Source organism: Mastacembelus armatus, unplaced genomic scaffold, assembly GCF_900324485.2.
Source record: "Mastacembelus armatus unplaced genomic scaffold, fMasArm1.2, whole genome shotgun sequence".
NCBI classification, from domain to species: Eukaryota; Metazoa; Chordata; class Actinopteri; order Synbranchiformes; family Mastacembelidae; genus Mastacembelus; species Mastacembelus armatus.
The window spans coordinates 87,517-106,217 of NW_022872883.1; the positions used below are offsets into that span (position 1 = coordinate 87,517).

The 18,701-nt window shown below is 42.5% G+C and overlaps 2 protein-coding genes across 9 annotated transcripts in view; both read right to left on the bottom strand.

Moving 5' to 3' along the window:
* The window catches only part of mipol1 (mirror-image polydactyly 1), a 31,848-nt gene extending 22,322 nt beyond the window's left edge, over positions 1-9,526 (bottom strand). For 2 of the 6 annotated variants that reach the window (XM_026308366.2, XM_026308368.2), the window contains exons 1-2: positions 9,209-9,526; positions 4,234-4,322 (exon numbers count right to left, since the gene is read on the bottom strand). In XM_026308366.2, the coding sequence (XP_026164151.1) occupies positions 4,234-4,243 (10 nt within the window). In that variant the 5' untranslated portion in view covers positions 4,244-4,322; positions 9,209-9,526. Of the gene's footprint in view, positions 1-3,833; positions 3,901-4,233; positions 4,323-6,040; positions 6,099-9,208 lie in introns of those variants that run through there. The other 4 variants (XM_026308364.2, XM_026308365.1, XM_026308369.1 and 1 more) reach the window with 4 other exon arrangements.
* Positions 9,527-9,675: 149 nt separating this feature from the next.
* On the bottom strand, positions 9,676-18,077 carry traf3 (TNF receptor-associated factor 3). 3 transcript variants are annotated; one of them, XM_026308362.2, is made up of 14 exons: positions 17,823-18,077; positions 13,912-14,074; positions 13,629-13,794; positions 13,496-13,547; positions 13,286-13,390; positions 12,936-13,100; positions 12,644-12,724; positions 12,482-12,556; positions 12,309-12,401; positions 12,074-12,214; positions 11,497-11,674; positions 11,056-11,399; positions 10,762-10,953; positions 9,676-10,638 (listed from the first exon to the last, which is right to left on the bottom strand). In XM_026308362.2, the coding sequence occupies exons 2-14, from the start codon at positions 14,069-14,071 to the stop codon at positions 10,603-10,605; spliced, it is 1,788 nt and encodes a 595-aa protein (XP_026164147.1). In that variant the 5' UTR covers positions 14,072-14,074; positions 17,823-18,077; the 3' UTR covers positions 9,676-10,602. The 3 variants fall into 3 exon arrangements, with proteins under 3 accessions (XP_026164147.1, XP_026164146.1, XP_026164148.1); XM_026308361.2 differs by lacking the exon at positions 17,823-18,077 and adding an exon at positions 14,792-15,630; XM_026308363.2 differs by lacking the exons at positions 12,644-12,724; positions 17,823-18,077 and adding an exon at positions 14,792-15,645.
* Positions 18,078-18,701: the final 624 nt, after the last annotated feature.

Below are 18,701 nucleotides of genomic sequence, written 5' to 3' on the forward strand. Positions count from 1 at the left end.
CAAACAGGTGATGAACAGACAAAGTAATGAACAGATGGAGTGGTATGGTAAAAAGTAATGTGGTGCAGCAGTACAACTATATAGTTTTTGTGTGTTGGGATGTTTATTATCAGTCAGTTCCTGAACCTGTTTCAATGCTCAGTGACAAATTGACATCGAGCGGTTTACTGTAGTGATCACACAAAACCTATAGTTTATATTCAAATCAGCTGGAAATTATCTACTGTAATTGTTGAATCTTCATCACTGACTGAATTTGTTGTGTGTCGCGTGTTTTTCTGGTGTTAAGATGTCACTGCATGATGGACAACAGACCAACAGGTCGGTCCTTCTACAGCTGCGAGGACCCTCGTTGACATAGAGCATCCCCTTACCCTAACCCTAAATGTCCTCACAGTGATGTTTTCACACAACCAGACAGACATGAACACACCCACACACAGACACACACACATACACTGGTCAGTAGATTAATATAAAGACAGATGAAGACAAAGGCTGAGTGAGGCTCAGAGTGAATGAGGAGCGAGAGGGAGGAGGTGGTCATGTGAACTGTTTAATCTGCAGAGTGGGTGGTCCACACACACAGTCACACACACACAGTGTGTATTGTTAGATGAGGGTGGGCTGCAGACTGGTTTGTTTGAACAGACCGAAGTAGCTGCTATTCGTGTGTGTGTGTAGGAATGCGTCTGTGTATGCACTGTGAGGACCAGTCTGAGTTTCCACCATCACTGTGGGGACGTGTGGGCCTCACACCTTCAAAGGGCCATTTCACACCAGGTTTAAGGGTCCAGGTAAGAACCAGGTTCAGGTTAGAACCAAGTCTAGATCAGGTTCATGGGGATGCACTGTGTCAGTCAGTGCCCTCATAGCAACAAAAAAACAAGTGTGTGTATGCCGTTTCTCAGTGATCAGTTTTTGTTGTTAATCAATGAGGTTTTGGTAACCCATTTAAAAGGAAAAAAAAAAAAAAAAAACAAGAAAATGCAAAATAGTTTAAATATATATTATTTATAGTTATATTTATATTTTGCATCAGAACTTGTTATACCACAAATTTGAAACAGCTGCTTCTCTTGGGGCCGCTTGTGTAATGATGCCGAGAACTGCAGCTTGAGGAGCAATCAGTGTGATTGATTAGCCGATAGTTTGGTGCTCTACTACATCCAGAACTAAACTCTACAGGCTCAAATCTGGGAGCCTGGTTGTTCACTGATGTTCCTCCATGATGTCTTTCAGTTCACCATAGTTTTTATATCCTTTGTCATGCAACGCACGGTGGACGGCACTAACCCTAACCAAAACACAAACAATCATCATGTCCGCCCATGTTATGATTGTTCTGCACGTGATTGGTTGATGCGTTTATAAATTATGCAAAAGGCCGGAAAAAAAAAAAAAAAAAAATTAAGTTCATACTGAAAAACAGCTCAGTACAAAAAAAAAAAAAAAAAAAAAAAAAAAAATGGATGTGTAAAAAGCTTTTAGGGATAATTCTACTTTTTTCATTCACTTTGGGCACCTTTTATTTTGGTTGATGGGGCAGTTCCTGGACAAAATAAACAGATGTTTTTATGGTGAGAAGAAGATGAACTTACATTTACGGAGACACAAACTTCTGAGCGTTGGTGTTATGAAACATACCGCACATGTAAAAACAATGACTACCAGTAAATGATATAAATATTAATCAGGTACATGTGTTTATAACAGAAAGGAGTCAGAGATCATCTATTTCCAATGCTGAAATATTTCTGCCTTGTGTCGACACCTTTATCTTTGTAAAACCAAACCCACTTAATTAATTACTTTTATATATGTTTTTCTTTTGGATTTCTTTCTTTTAGATTTTAACTTTTCATTTAGTGTAGTATTTTGTTAAATCAAGTTGATTTATTTTGTGAGTATCTAATTTTGAGGGGATGTGTTTGTAGAAGCTTGTGGATCTTGACCTGCCTGCTGTTACATCTGCTTTGTTTCAGTTTAATTATGAACCTTCAGTTAGTCGACAGAAAACTGATTAGCTTCATTAATTAATCATGATTTTCTGAGCAAAAGTAACAAAAATATAGATGTTACAGCTTCTTTAATGAAAGCATGTTTTTACATCAGATAAACAGATAAACATGTTTGGGTTCTGAACTGTTGGATAAAAAAATTTAAACATTACTTGGGACTTTGAAAGAACATTTTTACTGTTTTTTGATGTTTTATAGACAAAACAAATAATTGATTCACCAAAAAAACATTTAGCTAAGCTGAAAATGATCATTAGTTGCGTTTTGTATATTAGCAAAAATAAACTAACATGAGTTCGTGGTTATGGTTGTCTGCTATGTACAGTGTATGATGTGTGCACGATATAACCGTTCTGTAAAATCAAATTGATTATTGCTTTGTCAACATCTAAAATTTATCTAAATTATCAGAAGAAAAGTTTAGAGATGAAGAAAGTCACCCCTATATGAACAGATCATGTTTTCAGCTTCATTTCTTATTCTACTGAGGAAATATGTTTGATTGATTGTGTGCTGACACAAAATTGCTCTCACTGCGTGTCTGACACTGACATGGAAGTTTATTATGTGGTAGTATAGTGGTAGTGGTAGTAGTACTTCTGATGTTCAGAGAGCATACAGGAGGATAAAATGGGAAACAGCACTGAACGCTACTGTCACTACAGTCGGAGAGACAGAAATAAACAGAGGCCACATATGGGAGTGATCTGAATCTGGCTCTGCCAACTGAAAAACTGAATACTGTGTTTCCTCCACAACTGTTTCATATGGTGTGTTTGATCTGGGTGAGAGACGCTGACAGATGATGGATTATCACTGAGGCGAGTCAGAAAGACAGAAATTAATTTTAAAAACTGTTAATTCAGTTTCTTCTTCAATCTCCAGTTTTTGGTGATTCTTACCTCAGCATAGTAAGAAAGAAAAGGTGTGAAGATCTCCAGATATCAGCATTTGATACCATGTCATATTTTGAGTATCAATACTAGGATCAACAGAATCGACACTTAAAATGTCGATCCTTCCCGTGAAGCAGTGATCACCTTCTTAGTTCAAACTCAGACACTGTCCCCAAAATCATTTGACTGCCAAATACGTTTCAGCAGCAATATCTTTGATTCTGGTTCCTGGTATTTCTTAGCTGTGGACAAAACACTAATTTCATGGGATCACCAACCTCTAATGAAAAATAATTCATTTTTTATGCTAAATTCCCTCCCTCTTCAAATTTACCTAAAAATTAAAAAGGACTGAAGCACAGCATAAGGTTGTGTTCTCCTATTGACCGTTTAAAACGCATGAAATAGTTACAATGCCATTTCAGTGTTGGAGCGCCCTCCACAGTCAGCATCAACATGTTGATATAAACCACCCAGAGTCCTGACTCTGAGATTCCAATAAAATAAAACTCAGTGTGACCCACTAACACACTATGGGGGCCAGCAACAAAAATAAGTTCCAGTTTAACTGAACGGATCAGGAAGCAGACTTTGCACCTGTGACAGGAGGAACTAACCCTTTACTCCACAGAGATCCAAACTGTTCACCATTACCACCAATTCATGGCTGTGTAATTTAATCATTAATAAAAGTGTCTGAGTATGACGACCAAAAAACATGCAAGACTTTGAGATGAAAACATATTCACCCTGGACTAAACCTTAAAAATTACTTAAGAGTCTTCGGTTATTTAGCTGCAGCAGCAGCATTGGTACTACTGGTATTAGTAGTAGAGGTAGTAGCAGTAGTACTAGTGGTAGAAGTAGGAGTGGCAATAGTAGTAGTGCTATTCCTGTATGATGTGTGAGCTCTGACCTTTGGCCTCTCCCTGTATGTTGCTGCTGAGTGTAAGACCACAGCTCCTCCCAGTGGACAAACAGAGTCATTACAGCAGTGAAACCAGCTCAGAACCTAAATAAAATTGTAAACACAGTTTTAATGCTCATACACAAACCTCAGACCTACAGAAACCTGCTTGGTTCAGTTAAGACTTAACTCCTTCTATTCTTTCAGTCTGAAGACGTTAGTTTGATGTGTCAGTGACAATGGTGCATCAGAGGCTTCGTTGCAGAGCAGAAACTAGTGACCACAGATCCAATCACACCAGTAAAACTCAGCAGAATCCAGTAAAACCAAAAACCTAATGGGGACGTATTTGTGTCATGTATTAGGAATAATTAAGCTGTGTACATGTGATGTAGTAACAGTACTTTACCTCTATACATGTCGACTAGAGAGTCCCTGAGCTCCTTGGACTGCCATGTTGACAAACTGGTCTCGTCAGGATTGTCTGAACTGGTTTCTCTGGAAGCATAAAACACCCATCAGACACAGATGGAACAAGGACTAATCCAGATTGGCTGTGTATTCTGAAGTGTTCAGATCCTGATCTTGGATCCAGAGGTTTCCACAGAGGGTTTAAACAATTGATTGATCATCTAAAGGCCTACATCTCATTCTTTTGATTATCAGTTAATCTGCTGCTTGGTCTTTCCAATACCAGTTAATCATGAAAAATTTTCCACATTAACAAGCTCATATTTAAGTCCAAAGAATCCAAAAAAAAAAGAAGCAGCTAATATGCTTAAGAAGCTGAAACTAGTTAGTTTTTGGATGAAACATAAATTTAACTTTTAATCAACCATATTTATTAGAAAAAATATTCTGAATAAATGTTATGACCCACATCATACATGATGTGAAAGCATAGTTTCCTTGCAGTCAGACCAATAAAACAGAGGCTCACCTGCTAGAGACCAATTTAGTACAATCTGTAGAACTCTGCTGATCTCCAGATGGTCTGTACATCTTATCACATGACCTGCAGGCCACACTGTTCCTGCAGCTTTTTGGCTGTTTAATCTGTACTACACTGTGACCAAACCAGAAAACCAACCAGTGGCCAAACCAATAAACAAGTCAGAAAAAGTTTCCCTCAAACTTGGTGACCATGCATCAATCCAAGTGTCTGCACAAAAACAAATAATTTGAATTTCTGCTGGAGCTTCATCTGGACTCAGTTTCCCAGCATGCTTTGCAGGACTCTGACCAACCAACGGAGTCCATTTTATCTTTAGCTGAAACCTGTAGTGCATCACAATTCACATGAAACCTGATCGACTTCATTATCAAGCTGGACTGGACTCAGCCTGCTGCTCATGTGAGAAGGTTGCGCGAGTCTGATTAGGTTGGTTGAGTCAGAACAGCTGGCCCAGGTTAGTCAGTCACAATGTAAATAAACAATACTGAATACTAAAGCTATAGTATTATACTAACAATAAAGCTCAATACTGACAGTTTAGAGACTTCCAGAGTCCTGGTGCTGAGTCACAGGAGCCTGCATCATTCATAAATGTCAGAAGACGTTTCACCAGTGTCTCCTGACCGAGGCCTGCTACATAAACCAGGACTGAAATATTGTTTCAGTGGTTTGTGCAGGTGACCCATCACCTGCTGGTCTGACATCTCAGGTTTAAGACGACATGCTCCTGTCTTACCTGCCTCTCAGTTGTTGCTGCAGCACACAGATTTTCCTCTTTGCTCTCTGCAGAGCAGCCTGAACGTCTACAGCTCTACTCGACGCCATCAACATGCCTGACCATCACCAAGACAACTGACACACCCACTACCATCTCACAGCACTTCCAATCAGGCAGGCTGAGGAGGGTTGCAATTGGCCGATCATCAGCAGGTTAAATATGGATGAGCTCAGAGGATCAGGTGACTCAGGTGTCTTTTACAGGGTTCAGAGTAAAACATCGAGTCTGTTCAAAAAAACCTTTGTCTCACTCTGTTACTGAAGTTATAAATTATTTTCTTTCCCTTTGTAACGTGACGGGTAGCTCTGATTGGTTAGTGTGAACCTGCACTGGTTGACATAACATCAGGTTTACATTAACCAACCTAAACAATATGTTTTTTTTTTAACCCATTCCATCTGTGCATCCTGTGGCAAGATCATAAAAACTTAAAATAAGAAAAAAATAAGATGCAAACACAATGGAGGCAGATTTATTTATTACCTCTTTATTTATTGCTGAATCAGTGCCAAACATTCAACATGTTGATTGTGCCTCAGCATCCTGCAGCAGTTTGTCCAGCATGACGACGTCCACTTTGTGTTTCATCACAAACTGTCCGTTCAGGTGAAAAACAGGTATGTCCCACCTGTACCTGTCGAACCACACCCTGTTCTCTGGAAGACTGATGTCCACCTGCTGCAGAACAAACTGCAGAACACAGACGACGACAGTAAACACCTCAAACAAACACCTGAATAAACTGGCTGACAGCTTGCTGTTCCCATGGAGAAATCAATGCATTCCTGTTGTCATGACAACTTAACTGTGAACCAATGACTGTAGAAGGGGCGGAGATAGCAAGCCCGCTTCCAGGTTTGAAGACATATAGGAAGCAGCCACTGGCTCCAACAAACCCTAAGTCACTGTAGTTCCGCAATAATCACTGTAGCTTTGCCGTCTTTGCTTGAACACGCTTTTACTATTCCTGATTTTTTTATGTCAATATTTGCTCCTTAACACAAGACATTAAGGTAAATAACTTACCAATCAGGTGCATAAAAGTTTTGTTTAATCATTAACTCATCACCATTAAAACTGTAATGACCAGTAACCCTAACCGCTGTATGTTTTCATGAGCATAAACCAATCAAATTTTATAATTGCTGAGAATGTATTACTTTGCTATGTTTTGATGTTACCCTAAATGCAGCTGCAGTCGCCATGACAACAGACATACAGCTGGACTGAAAGACTAAGGGTGCACTCACTTTGACACCTGAGGGGCCTGGCCCGCCCTGAGAAAGCTAGGCCAGGGGTGGGCAATCCTTGTCCTCGAGGACCACTGTCCTGCTTGTTTTCCCAACTATCCCTGCACTACCCACTGCTGATTACCTAGGTCAGGTGTGTTCAGCCAATCACAAGCTGGAACATCTCAGATGAGGGTGGAAGTGGGGGAAGACAAAATGAATTGGTACCTTCCAGCTTCAGATTGGCAGAACACACCTGACCCAGGTAATCAGCATAAGTAAGGCAGGGATAGTTGGAAAACAAGCAGGACTGTGGCCCTCAGTGCTCCACCTCTGGGCTAGGCCAATAGCATTTTCCCCAGTTGCCGAAAAGACTGGTGCAAAATATCATGGGACTGATATGCGGACAAACAAGGCATGTAGTTTCACAGCACAGCACAAGAGGAACAAAGAGATTGTATTTGTTTGTCCACATTTCCTTCCCAGCACCACAATCGTGATGTCGTCCTTAAAGAGCACTATTGGACTTCAGATCGTACCACTGTGTACTGTGCGGTACCAGGGCGGCCCTAGTGTGTTCTGGCCTGGGTAATTTCAAGTTCAGCGAATGCAGGCAAGCGGGACTATCAGGTGCCGGAGCAATTGCCCTCGGGAACGTTAGGAGGCAACCGTATTCCGTGTGAATACACCCTGACAACTTTCAACACTGTTGACACCTGGGGTTGCCATGGTAACATCAGGTGTGTGTAGTGGGTGTGGATGTGTCAACACTCACTCTGTGTTTGAACGGCTCCAACACGTCTTTAGCTTCATCACACAGAGGACACGGATCCTGCAGAGAAACACACCGATTACACACCAAGCATGATACAGACAAGAAAAAGTGTGTGAGTTGTGTTCACATTAATTTGACTGTCAGAATTTACTGAACTTAGTTTTGAAAACTTGACAGCTCTACAGTTCAGAACAACGGGAGTGATGATAAAGTTGGGGGGACTGATATCTGTACGTCACTTTGGACAAAAGCATCTTTATAAATCATGTAAATGTAGATGAAGTCCAGTTTTATTTTGTCCTCAACAGTGACATCGTAGAGAAATGGGGGTTTAACTAGAGAATGACATGTTTTTAAGAAAAGCCATCTGCAGTAAATCGGGAGTAAAAGTGTTCTGATGTTATTGTCATATCCTGCGTCAGATAGGAGGTTACCTTAGTAAAGAGAGTAAGAGTGGGTAAAGTTTTGGTAGAAAACAATCTGAGAAGCTGCAGAGCTGCAGGTTCACACAGAGGAAAAGTCTTCAGGAAAAACATTTTTATCTGAGAACAAAAACACAAAATGTTACTGACCTCACCAATGATTTTCCATCAGACAGCAGCTGATCAATCACATAGCAGGAGGGTCTTCAATAATATGCACCATCGCGTTTTTCAAAAGTGGCGCTCCAAAACTCGACATGTCTGGTTCCCACTTTCAATTCAGCACATAAATAAACGCTCCTCGTGTCGACTCCAACAAGGCTCGTGTACTAAAGCTTCACTTTCTGTGCCAAGCTGCATCATCTCCAGCACCTGCAGCTGATTATCACCTGTCACATCATAAAACAGCTGCAGGTCTGAGATGAAGGATTCAGTTTTGTGGATCTTGTTTTCATGATGTGCCAGAGTTATTGTAATCGCAGCGTGTGTACTCAGGCAACTTATGGTCGCAAAGAATAAATCTCCATAATAAGTTAATGTAACCCGTTGTCCTTCTCCCTTGAGTCAGGGCTAAATTCAGACTACATAGCTGGAAAATCCAGAATCCCTTATTGTCATTCACACTGACGACTGAGCCAAGATTATGTTTGGAAAGTTTTTTGTTTACCTTGAGCTGAATAACACCATAGCCACAATAATACCTGACCCACATTTAACAAAAATACTGTTTATGTGCGGCATTTTAACCACAGCTGAGAACATTAATTAATTAATCCATCGATTGGAGTAACTTTTAAGATACATACCAGGCTGAAACATCCTTACTGTTTTATTGACTCAATTATTTTCAGTACTTTTATAAAAGGTTATTTATTTAAGAACAAACAAACCCATTTCCTTATTACCGTCTACTTTTTAAAAATGTTATATTTCACTCATTTGACAGTTTAGCATCTTTAGCTGTTTGTTCCCGCTCAAAAAGGAAAAATTAAAACCCCTCCGAGCTTTTACTGCATATTCGTGAGTGTTTTGTATTCGCACTGTTGTGCTGCTGCTTCTTCACATATTTATTTCACACATTTTACTGAAAAAACAAATTTGTTCAAAGTTGTGTACTCGTGTGCTAACCCGGGTCACTTCCGTTTCGTTAGAGCAGTTAGCTCGTTAGCTACAGGTCTACGGTGTCTAATGTCTCCGGTTCTACAAACCACCGCGATAAACTCACCGAGTTCTGTCGAACAATCTGTCGATTCTTCCTGGGAGAAAACCCGCTGGAATCTTGTTTGCTGCGGTTTAAGTCCGTTTTCCGACAAAGTTTGACGGAAGTTTGGAGCGAGTCAAACGCTGCGTTTCTTCTTCTGCTGTTTCCTCTTCTTATTCGGCGGTAATTGCGAGTTACAAACCCACGTGAGAGGTGTACGGCGCCACCTGTGGTTTGGGTTTGAATTTCTATTCTGGACTTGACTCTTTTTTCCCCGTCATGCAAAACAGTTCGGGCGGAACGAACCCCCCTGAACCGTCAGCACGTCATATTCATCCGAAACTGTTTTCCATGAGGAGTCACGTGAGTCCTTCCATGACATCATTATTTTGTGCACACGCATGTGTCTGGTTGTAGTGACAAGTGCTGCTGCTGGTCTCACTGGTTTTCAGTTCCAGTAACATCAGCCTGCTGGTGAATCGCCACCTTCGTGTTTTCTTAGTTTTATTGTCACACGTTCACAAACACTCAAACTGTGCAAAAGGATCAGATGAATTCTGTCGACGCTGAGAGACTCACAGAGGCCACAGAGGACTCTCCTGGGGGGTGACCTACAATCTGAATCTGGAGCACTAGTGTTCTCACTGGTCCGTCTGTTCAGTCCAGTAAAGCTGTTTTTACACTCGGTCTGGTCAGAACAATCGGTCACAGCTGTTTGCTGAGTAGTTAGTAGTTTAATATTAAATATTTCTACCTGCCAACTTCAGGTTAATATCTCACCTGTAGAGAAGCTACATGGAAACAACACAAGACCAGATGCTGCATGGAAACACAAACTGGGAAATACTGGGAATCTCCTTCTTGTGGTCTTTAATAGTTTGTATTGGGCCCTGCTGGTCTGTTCTGGTTTTGTGAGCTCCTCTGTGGCTGCAGTGGATTTCCCAGCATGCCTTGGTAAACAAAGAATAAACAGGAAGTAAAGCTAGATGCATGGCATCAATAATAAGCAGCAACAATGTCCTGGCAGCGACGGCCATGTTGACTGAATGATGTCACCATGGTGATGTCATGGCAACACTGATCCACTCTCTCACTCACACTCTCACACACTCTCACACACTCTCACACACTCTCACACACTCTCACACACTCTCACACACTCTCACACACTCTCACACACTCTCACACACTCTCACACACACACAGAGCTGTAGTCCACCAGCCAATCAGAGGAAGAATCATCCTGCTGTCTGTGTAGAGTTCATTCTGATTGGCTCCTTCCTGCCAGACTCTTCTTCTGTTGACATCGCTCTCAGTCGGATAAGTCTCCTTTACTGATCCTTCCCATAGTCCTTTGCTCTGCTGGGCATGGACAGGCGAGCTGATTTTAGACCAGAGATCTCAGACGGGTCACAACGTCATGGATCAGGAAGGTCGGAGGTATCCACGGTAACCTGCCAATCAAACCAATCAATACAGACATCCATTAGCATCAATGACCTTTTAACTAATTAATCTACTAGTCCCTGGACCTCTTCAGCTGGTCCTGAGACGCAGGAGCCGTTGCATGCCCCCACCTTGATGAAAATTGTGTCGTCTTTGATGTAGCTGCCTGTCTCCAGAACGGTCTGTGACACGAACAGGGGACAGCCGGAGGCGATGTTCATCTCTGCCACAGGACGCCTGAAGCTGCTGCTGTTAGGATCAGGCTTAAAGGCGTCACCCAGGTGTTTCCTGGATGGACCCTGGTCCATCAGCATCAGAGTCACCTGACAGAAAGGGACAGTCGCACAGACAGGCCTGTCATCATCAGTTTAGCACCACTCAACAGTCAGTTAATACTCTGGAAACACTCAGTAAGTCAGGTGTACCTTCTGTTTGAAGGGCCAGGGCAGCAGCGCATCATACTCGCCCCTCATCACCACAAAGAACAGGGACAGGTGTGTCCCTTTGCCCATGCCGTCTCCGTTCAGGTACACTCGGGCACACATCTTGTATCCGAAGTAGCCGGTGTAAAACGGCTGTGAATACAGCGACAGTGTCTTTGCTGCCACCGCTTCTTGTTTCCGTCTCTTGTAGTCGCGGATCTTCCAGATCAGAGTGCCATTGTAGCTTGCCGTCTCTAGCACCTGGAAACGCAGGTCCATGTCGGCCAGTCGGATCTCATGGACACTCAGCATGTCATCATGTCGATTCAGCTGAGTCTCCAGGGATGCTGCGGACAGATCAATATTTATCATTGACTGACTGTGTGTTGCCCTACATCTCCGTACCTCTGCAGCTAGTCCCTAGAGCCCAGTGTGTCTTCTGACCCAGTGTGTGTGTTGTGGATCCAGTCCCGCTGCGTCCCCCTTGTTCGAGACCATTCAGCCTAGTCCGTACGTTCTCCAATGTTCCTCTCAGGTTCTCCACCTCATCTCGGAGCAAACGGAGAGAGCGAAGCTCCAGTTCCACCTCCAGCAGCTTCTCAGAGTGAGAGCTCATCAATTTCTGTTTGAAGAGAGAGATGTCCAGGGTTAGGACAGGGCCTCATCTGACTGACAGACTGGAAGGGACCCTGAATCTTCAGTTGAAACTTTGAAACTCCACCCCCTTTAAGTTCCACATTGAATTTTTAGTGTTCTGAGGGTGCTGTACTGCATCATTGCACCCCTTCACTCTTGATCTGTAAAACTGGTGAGAAATGTGGGTGTTGTTCTGTGATCAGATGTAAATAAAAAATAAATATTAACTCAGAACATCAAAAGAAAATAGTCAGTAGATTGGTTTCAGTACAACATTTGTATTGCATGGGTTGTTTAGTAATTTATTATTATTCATTTATTCTACAAATGTTATAAACAGTATTTCCACAGTGTATGAAACATGAAAAATAAATTATAAAATTGCCTGCATGTTGGCCAGTTTGAGCTCCATCTGTCGGTTCTTCTCCCTCAGTTCGTCATTCTGGTTCTCGAGTTCAGACAGACGACTGCTGAGAGCAGGGAGCACCTTATACCTCTCCAACAGCTCCCCTTTAACATCCTCCACCTGGAACACAGAGGTAAACTCACACTTTTGCAACATTTGACTGCACAGCGTTGATATGTTGCTATGGCTACCGCAGCCTGGTTGCTATGGTTACCTTGCTCTCTAATGAGGAGTTCCTGTTGGCCATCATTCTCAGGTGTTCAGCTGCAAAGGTGGACTCATGTTGCCTCATATCCTGGTTCAAACCCTAGAACACAAGGAAACGAGTATCTGTATTCAGGGTTCACTGGGAAATTCAAAGGGCAAACAAGAGGATGATGACGTTACCTTGAAGGTGCAGCCGTAGCGGTGGAACTGACAGCTCACCTGAGCTTTGGGACAGTCGTGTTGGTGACTAGATAGCTAAGTAAAACCAAAAGAATCAATCAATCAATCAGTTACATTAATACTGACTGCTGCTGTGGGTAGAACCAAAATAAACCACAGTACCTCACTGCGTGGCAGGGAGGGAAATGAGCAATGGTTAGGGCAGGACACTAGGAAGGATGGACACACCGTCTCCTTGTGTTTCTGGATAAAAAAAAAAAAAACAACTTTGTCTAGAACGGTTTCCACTTTTAAGGACAGTTTGTGTCAAATCCTGTTGGCTCGATTCGGTTTCTGGGATGATGCTCAACTGTGCCCGCACATTTGCAGCTACTCCACAGACTTCTGCAGCCAGCCACTGGACCTATGCAACTATTCTACCAGGATTGCCACCAGGAGTGATGTCATGGATTACCTGCAGGTCAGTCAGAGGCATCTTAGCCATGCAGAATTCGCAGGTGGTCTCTCTGTGTTTACATTTCCAGCTCAGGTGGTCCGGAATCTCTTTCCTCATCATTCGCTCTTTACATTTACCCAACGGACATGGAACCTCATAGAACGGACAAACATTCAGGTGGTCCTAGACAGACAGGTGAGAGACAGACAGGAACTTGTTGGCTTGTGAGTCAATTTTTGTTTCCTGACCAGTTGTTTAACCCTTGACCAGAACTGCATGATGTGTTCACATTTGGTCTTTATAAAGGACACACTGCAGCCAATCAGTGAGCAGGACTCTGTTGTAACAATGTAGGAAGATGTCCTCACAGGTATCTGGTGCAGACTCATCTGCTCCTGACAGCCGTTGCCTTCACTGCGGCAGTAAACCTTCAGAGCCATGATCTCCCGATGACAGCAAACATCTCGGAAGATCTTAGATACAAACCACATGATGTTCAGGAACTGAATAATGATCTATCAATAATTAATGACAACATGATCTGTGCTGTGAAGTCACTTAGTGATGTGTGATGTCACCTTGTCTTTGAACAGAGGCTCCCTGTCAGCTGGACACACTGGGTTTGGATGACTGCAGGGGCACAGAGGACATAAAGTTATAGCCAACTGGCCACAGGAGAATTGTCTGTTTATCTCCACCCATGAGTCTCACCTGAGAATGTTGTTGATGCAGCTCTGACAAAAACGGTGCCCACACTCAGTCTGGCGGGGCTGACACAGGACCAGGCCACAGGCTTCACAGCGGTATTTACTTTCTGGAGTTTCTACAAAGTGATCTCTGAAACCTCCATGAAGAGGCAGAAAACCGGCAGGGACACCTGCACACAGAGACACCAGAGTTTAGTCAGCAGTACACCTGGTGAAACCTTTTGCAGCTACAGGTTCCACTGTTTCAAATATTTATTCTAAAACTGCTTCGCATTCGTGGTATTTACCTTGTGAAGCAGGAGGGTCGCTTGGAGACCAGAGATTGGCTGGGCGGTGGGAGGGCTGGACGATGGGAGGAGCAACAGAGAGAGATGTGGCAGGGGAGGGCGCCGCCTGCTGGAGGGGAATCTGCACCTCCCTCCCATCAGCACCCCTCCCCGCTGACATGACCTGAGGGCAAGGAGAATTAATTAATAGTTAATGAGATAAACTAACAAACTAAGTGAGAAAAACATTTTTTTGGTCTTTGTTAACAAGAGACAAACAAGGTCCTGTCTAGTTCTGGGTCTGAGTTTGAGTTTGCACATGCTCAGAAGACACTGACACTTCTGCTGTTCAATAAAGTTGGCTATTATGTTTTTAAGAGGCTGTAATTCTTAAATGTTCTGTGACATTTCTACATCATAGTATGTGGACAAAAATCCCCCAGAAAAGGAAGAACAAAGCTGAAGTGAACACACTGAAAACAAATAATGTGACCTTTGACCTGAGCACACCATCAGCTGTTTTACACATATCAAACAGAAACATGCCACTTCCTGTCCAGGCTCAGCTGTAGGGATGTTAGGGGCTTTTCCACTGACTGCATCATTAACTCAAACATGACAACCTTCAAAATAAAAGCCCTGAATGATTCATCAAACAACAGCTGTATGTCCCTACTGGCAGTACTTACTGACCTCTTGCCACAATAATAAAAACTCAGCAGGCATCCTCTATAAGTCCACTGTAAACAGACTCTGCAACTGTAGCAATTTCAGAACAGTCTGAAACAACTGAACCCAGAGATCAAAAAAGGAAACACAATGTGGAGATGAAGCACAAGAGATGAAAGACAAACCAGATAATTACACCTGTGGGAACAGCAGGTAAAACAGAGGAATGCACCTTTATTCCTATAAACTGTGCCCAGAGGACACACGGGGGCACAATGAGTGAAGTGACGAGCAGCATGGTGGCCTTAGTTCAGCTTTCAGAAAGAGAAACCAACAGAATCTGGAATCTCAGCAGCAGACGGGGGTTTCCTCACCACACAGCAGCTGATCCTGTTTTAGGAACAGCTCAAGAAAAAATTGAGATAAAAATGATTTCCCTTCAGCGCGACTGAAAACAGCTCAGACCCTAAACATCTAACCTCAATACAGCAGCAGGTTCAACCAAGTGTAAAGCCAAATATTCCCCATTTATTTCCAGAAATTTCCCCTCAACTAAATCTCAACATAGGAAGGACAGGTGGTAAAATGGCTGCATTTGTAAAATCTTCCTACCATTCAGTCCCACAAGACAACAAACCATAGTGACTTAAGCCAAAGCAACAATACAAGAAGCTTGTTTGTTCTAATAAACCAATTTATATTTTTCTTCTACTGAAATACTGATCATTTGTTCAGGACATCTGTCAGTCAGGGGTTTAATGGAGAAAACCAGTTATGCTGAAGGTTTGCGCGTCTGCTTCACTGTCAGGAATTGAAGTTGCAGCACCAGGATTAAACTAATTCAGTCAGCCTGAGGAAAAACCCAAAAAATTCTCAGAACATCTGCTGGTTCCTTGTTTTTCAGTCAGAGTGAAACTTCACCTGCAGCTGCTTTCACTTGATTCGGTCAACGACTACAGACATGAGGAAATGTTCAGGTGTGAATAAAACACAGAGAACCCTGATGTTCTACAGGACAACACGTGGAAGACAGAAGTTTACAAGACGTTTTATTACAGCTACTGTTTCAGACAAAGACCAACTACAGATTTTATTAGAAAATGTTTTAGTTGAAAAATGATTTATTTTTGTACTTCGATCAATAAGGATGTTGCTGTTAGCCCCCTAGTGTAACCTTCACTTTCTGAGGCTCAGTGCAAACACACCGGACCGACTTATCGACTTATCCAATCAGAGATATAGATCCGCCCTGAATCTGTTATTTTGTACATTTTAAATAAACCTTGACAGTTTCATCTGTGCTATTCTGCAGGATCATAATTGTTTTTTTCATTTTATTTGCGTGTAGCCTTTAAATACAGGTTTATTCATAAAGTATAAACATATAAACAGATGAAATAAGAAGAAACTTTCTGCTGTAAATCGAATCATCATGATTTTTATTGTTTGTTATTCTGTGGTGAAACCTCCAATCAGATGTTTAAATAAAGTACTAAATCGAATTAAAACTTACTTACGCCGTCTGATGATGATTTTTGTTGATGTTGCAACGTAGAGAATCTGAAGCAGCTTTGAACCTTCTCTCATCAGTTGTCTGATCTGATCAGATGACTGAGAGACTCACCTACATGTCATTAACATTGCCTGTACCACCTGTGTCCCTGCATGTGGTTCAGCTTAAACAAATCAGACAAAAGAGCATAAAACAAAGTCCAATACAGTTTCATAGCAAATCTAAATAATCAAAGTGAAAGAAACTAGTGCTTCATCCCGTCCATGAAGGGATTTGTTTATTGATTTAAACTCTAGTTTGGCAGATTCAGACAGATGACAGTTCCTGTCTCAGTAAAGAACAGAACCTGTGGTCCTGCTTCAGCATGAGGATGAAAACCATGACTTTTCTGATTTTAACTTTCTGAGAGTGATCAGTAAAATGTATGTCTGTCCTAAAAATCCAGCTGAACCAGACAAAACCATGCCACTATTTGTTGATTGACAAATTAATAATCAAACAACTGGAAATCAATCAGTAAGTATTTCACTAATAAAATAATCATAAATGCCCTGGTTCCAGCTCCGGCAGGATAACCTGTCTTTCTGACACGATAAAACCAATCGCTTGACTAAGAGAACAACCGCATTAATCAAACACATTACTTATTAAGTTAATAATTGCAGGTTTCACTCAGTGACCTGAGTCCTGGAGGTCAGATTCAAAACATCCAGGGTGACCAGTGCAAATCGATGACAGGCTGGCGATTGGACGAGTCTGCTCACCTGTCTGGCAGGTACACTCAACCAGCGGCTACTACGCATCTGAACATGGCAGTTACACAGAGTGATGCATCTTCTTCCTCCCATCTTTGTTTGGGAATACAATAGATTTAATAATTTTACGTAGATTAAAAACAGACAATCACTGACTGAATGAGAATCACAAGCTGAGACTAACGATTGTTTTTATATTGCTCGAACATCTTCAAAACCTCAAAAAACTGCAGTCCAAACATGAAACATAATGACTAGAACATCCTCAGTTGACTTTATAACCAGTCCTGTCTGTTGAGATGCAGTTGAACAGCAGCTTCATTTCACTGTTTACACATTTTACACGTTTACGATGACGATTATTTTGATTATGGTCTTATCTGCTAATCACTAATCAGAAATCCGCAAATCTGAAACCAGATTTGTCCAACGACTGATAATATTAACCGATTATTTAAAAATGTCAGATTATGAGTCACTGGGGTAAATGCTGACATTTTTTTAAATGGTCTGACAGCTAAAGGTGAACTGAAAGTATTTTATATAAGAATAATGAAAAGAACATTTGCAGTTTTAAAACGTGCTGAAGATTTGAGCGAATTGCTTCAGTAGTTTTGTGATTTTTTTTGGTTTTCATTTCGTTATTGCTCTGGGTTCGATTGATCAGGTCTGCCTGTAGTTTTTCTGTCAGTGATCATTTTCACCGTTTCTCTCAAACTACAAATTATTTCGCCGCTGTTTCCACGGTTTTCGCCGTGTTCTTGGCGATTCTACCTCTGTGACTCGGTTTGTTGTTCAAAACCGAGCTTGACGTGAGCAGGGCTAATGCTAACGCGCCGCTAGCCTCGAGAGCTTCGTCTTCTATTTTGCTCCGTTTCACCCGCTAACACGAGCAGCTAACGCGGCTAACGGGTTCTCCGCGTCCACCTGCTTCTACTGGGGTTCTACTGGGGTTCTCCTGCGGTTCTACTCTGTGTGTGCTGCCTGGGACTCACATGAATCCTCCGCAGGCCACAGCTAAGCTCCGCTCAGCAGCTCCTCGGCTTGGCGGACTCTCCGGGATTCAAACCGTCAACCTGCCGCTGCCTCCGATCCTCCGAGCCTCAGGCGAACTCCTCATGTTGCGGGTTCTGGTTCGGAGTCCTGTAGGTTCTGTGTCTGTGAAAGCGCGAAGTCACTGGGATCCACTTCAGACATCCAGCGGGGAGGACTGGGGTTGATCACACTGGAAACCCCCTCTGCCGCTTCCGCCCAGGAAATCCCCCAGCTGCCCGGAGAGGGAACCAGACCACTAGGGGGCGCAGCTCACTTCAGGCCGCAGGGAGGAACCAGGCCACCAGGGGGCGCTGCTCACGTCAGGCCGCAGGGAGGAACCAGACCACCAGGGGGCGCTGCTCATTTCAGGCCGCCACCATGGGCGCAGTTTGACAATGAACGGGGTTTAAAAGTACCAAAAACCGGATTCTAAATATATACTCCACTACACGTACAAATCCTACTATGGCTTTTTTCACCTAGAGTACTAGTACTAATACTAGTACTTTATATACAGCTGCTTTGGTTCTCAGCCTAGGGGCTAGGCCCCTCTGGAGGGTCACCAGATAAACCTGAGGGGTCGTCAAGTGATTATTGGGAGAGAAAAGACACTAATCTGGTTTAAAGTTTTTGTCTTTTTATCTGGTCTTTGATTTTCATCAAAATAATATTAATGCTGCTGTTTGTGTCGCAAACTCAAAGTTTTGCTGTAAGAGACGACAAAAAGACTGACAATCATTAGTTTAACCTTTTTAACAATACACCTTATCGTCTTCTGTCAAACTATAATTTAGAAAGCATCTGCAGTTGTCCGATTATTGTTGTGCAGTAAAGTCTGT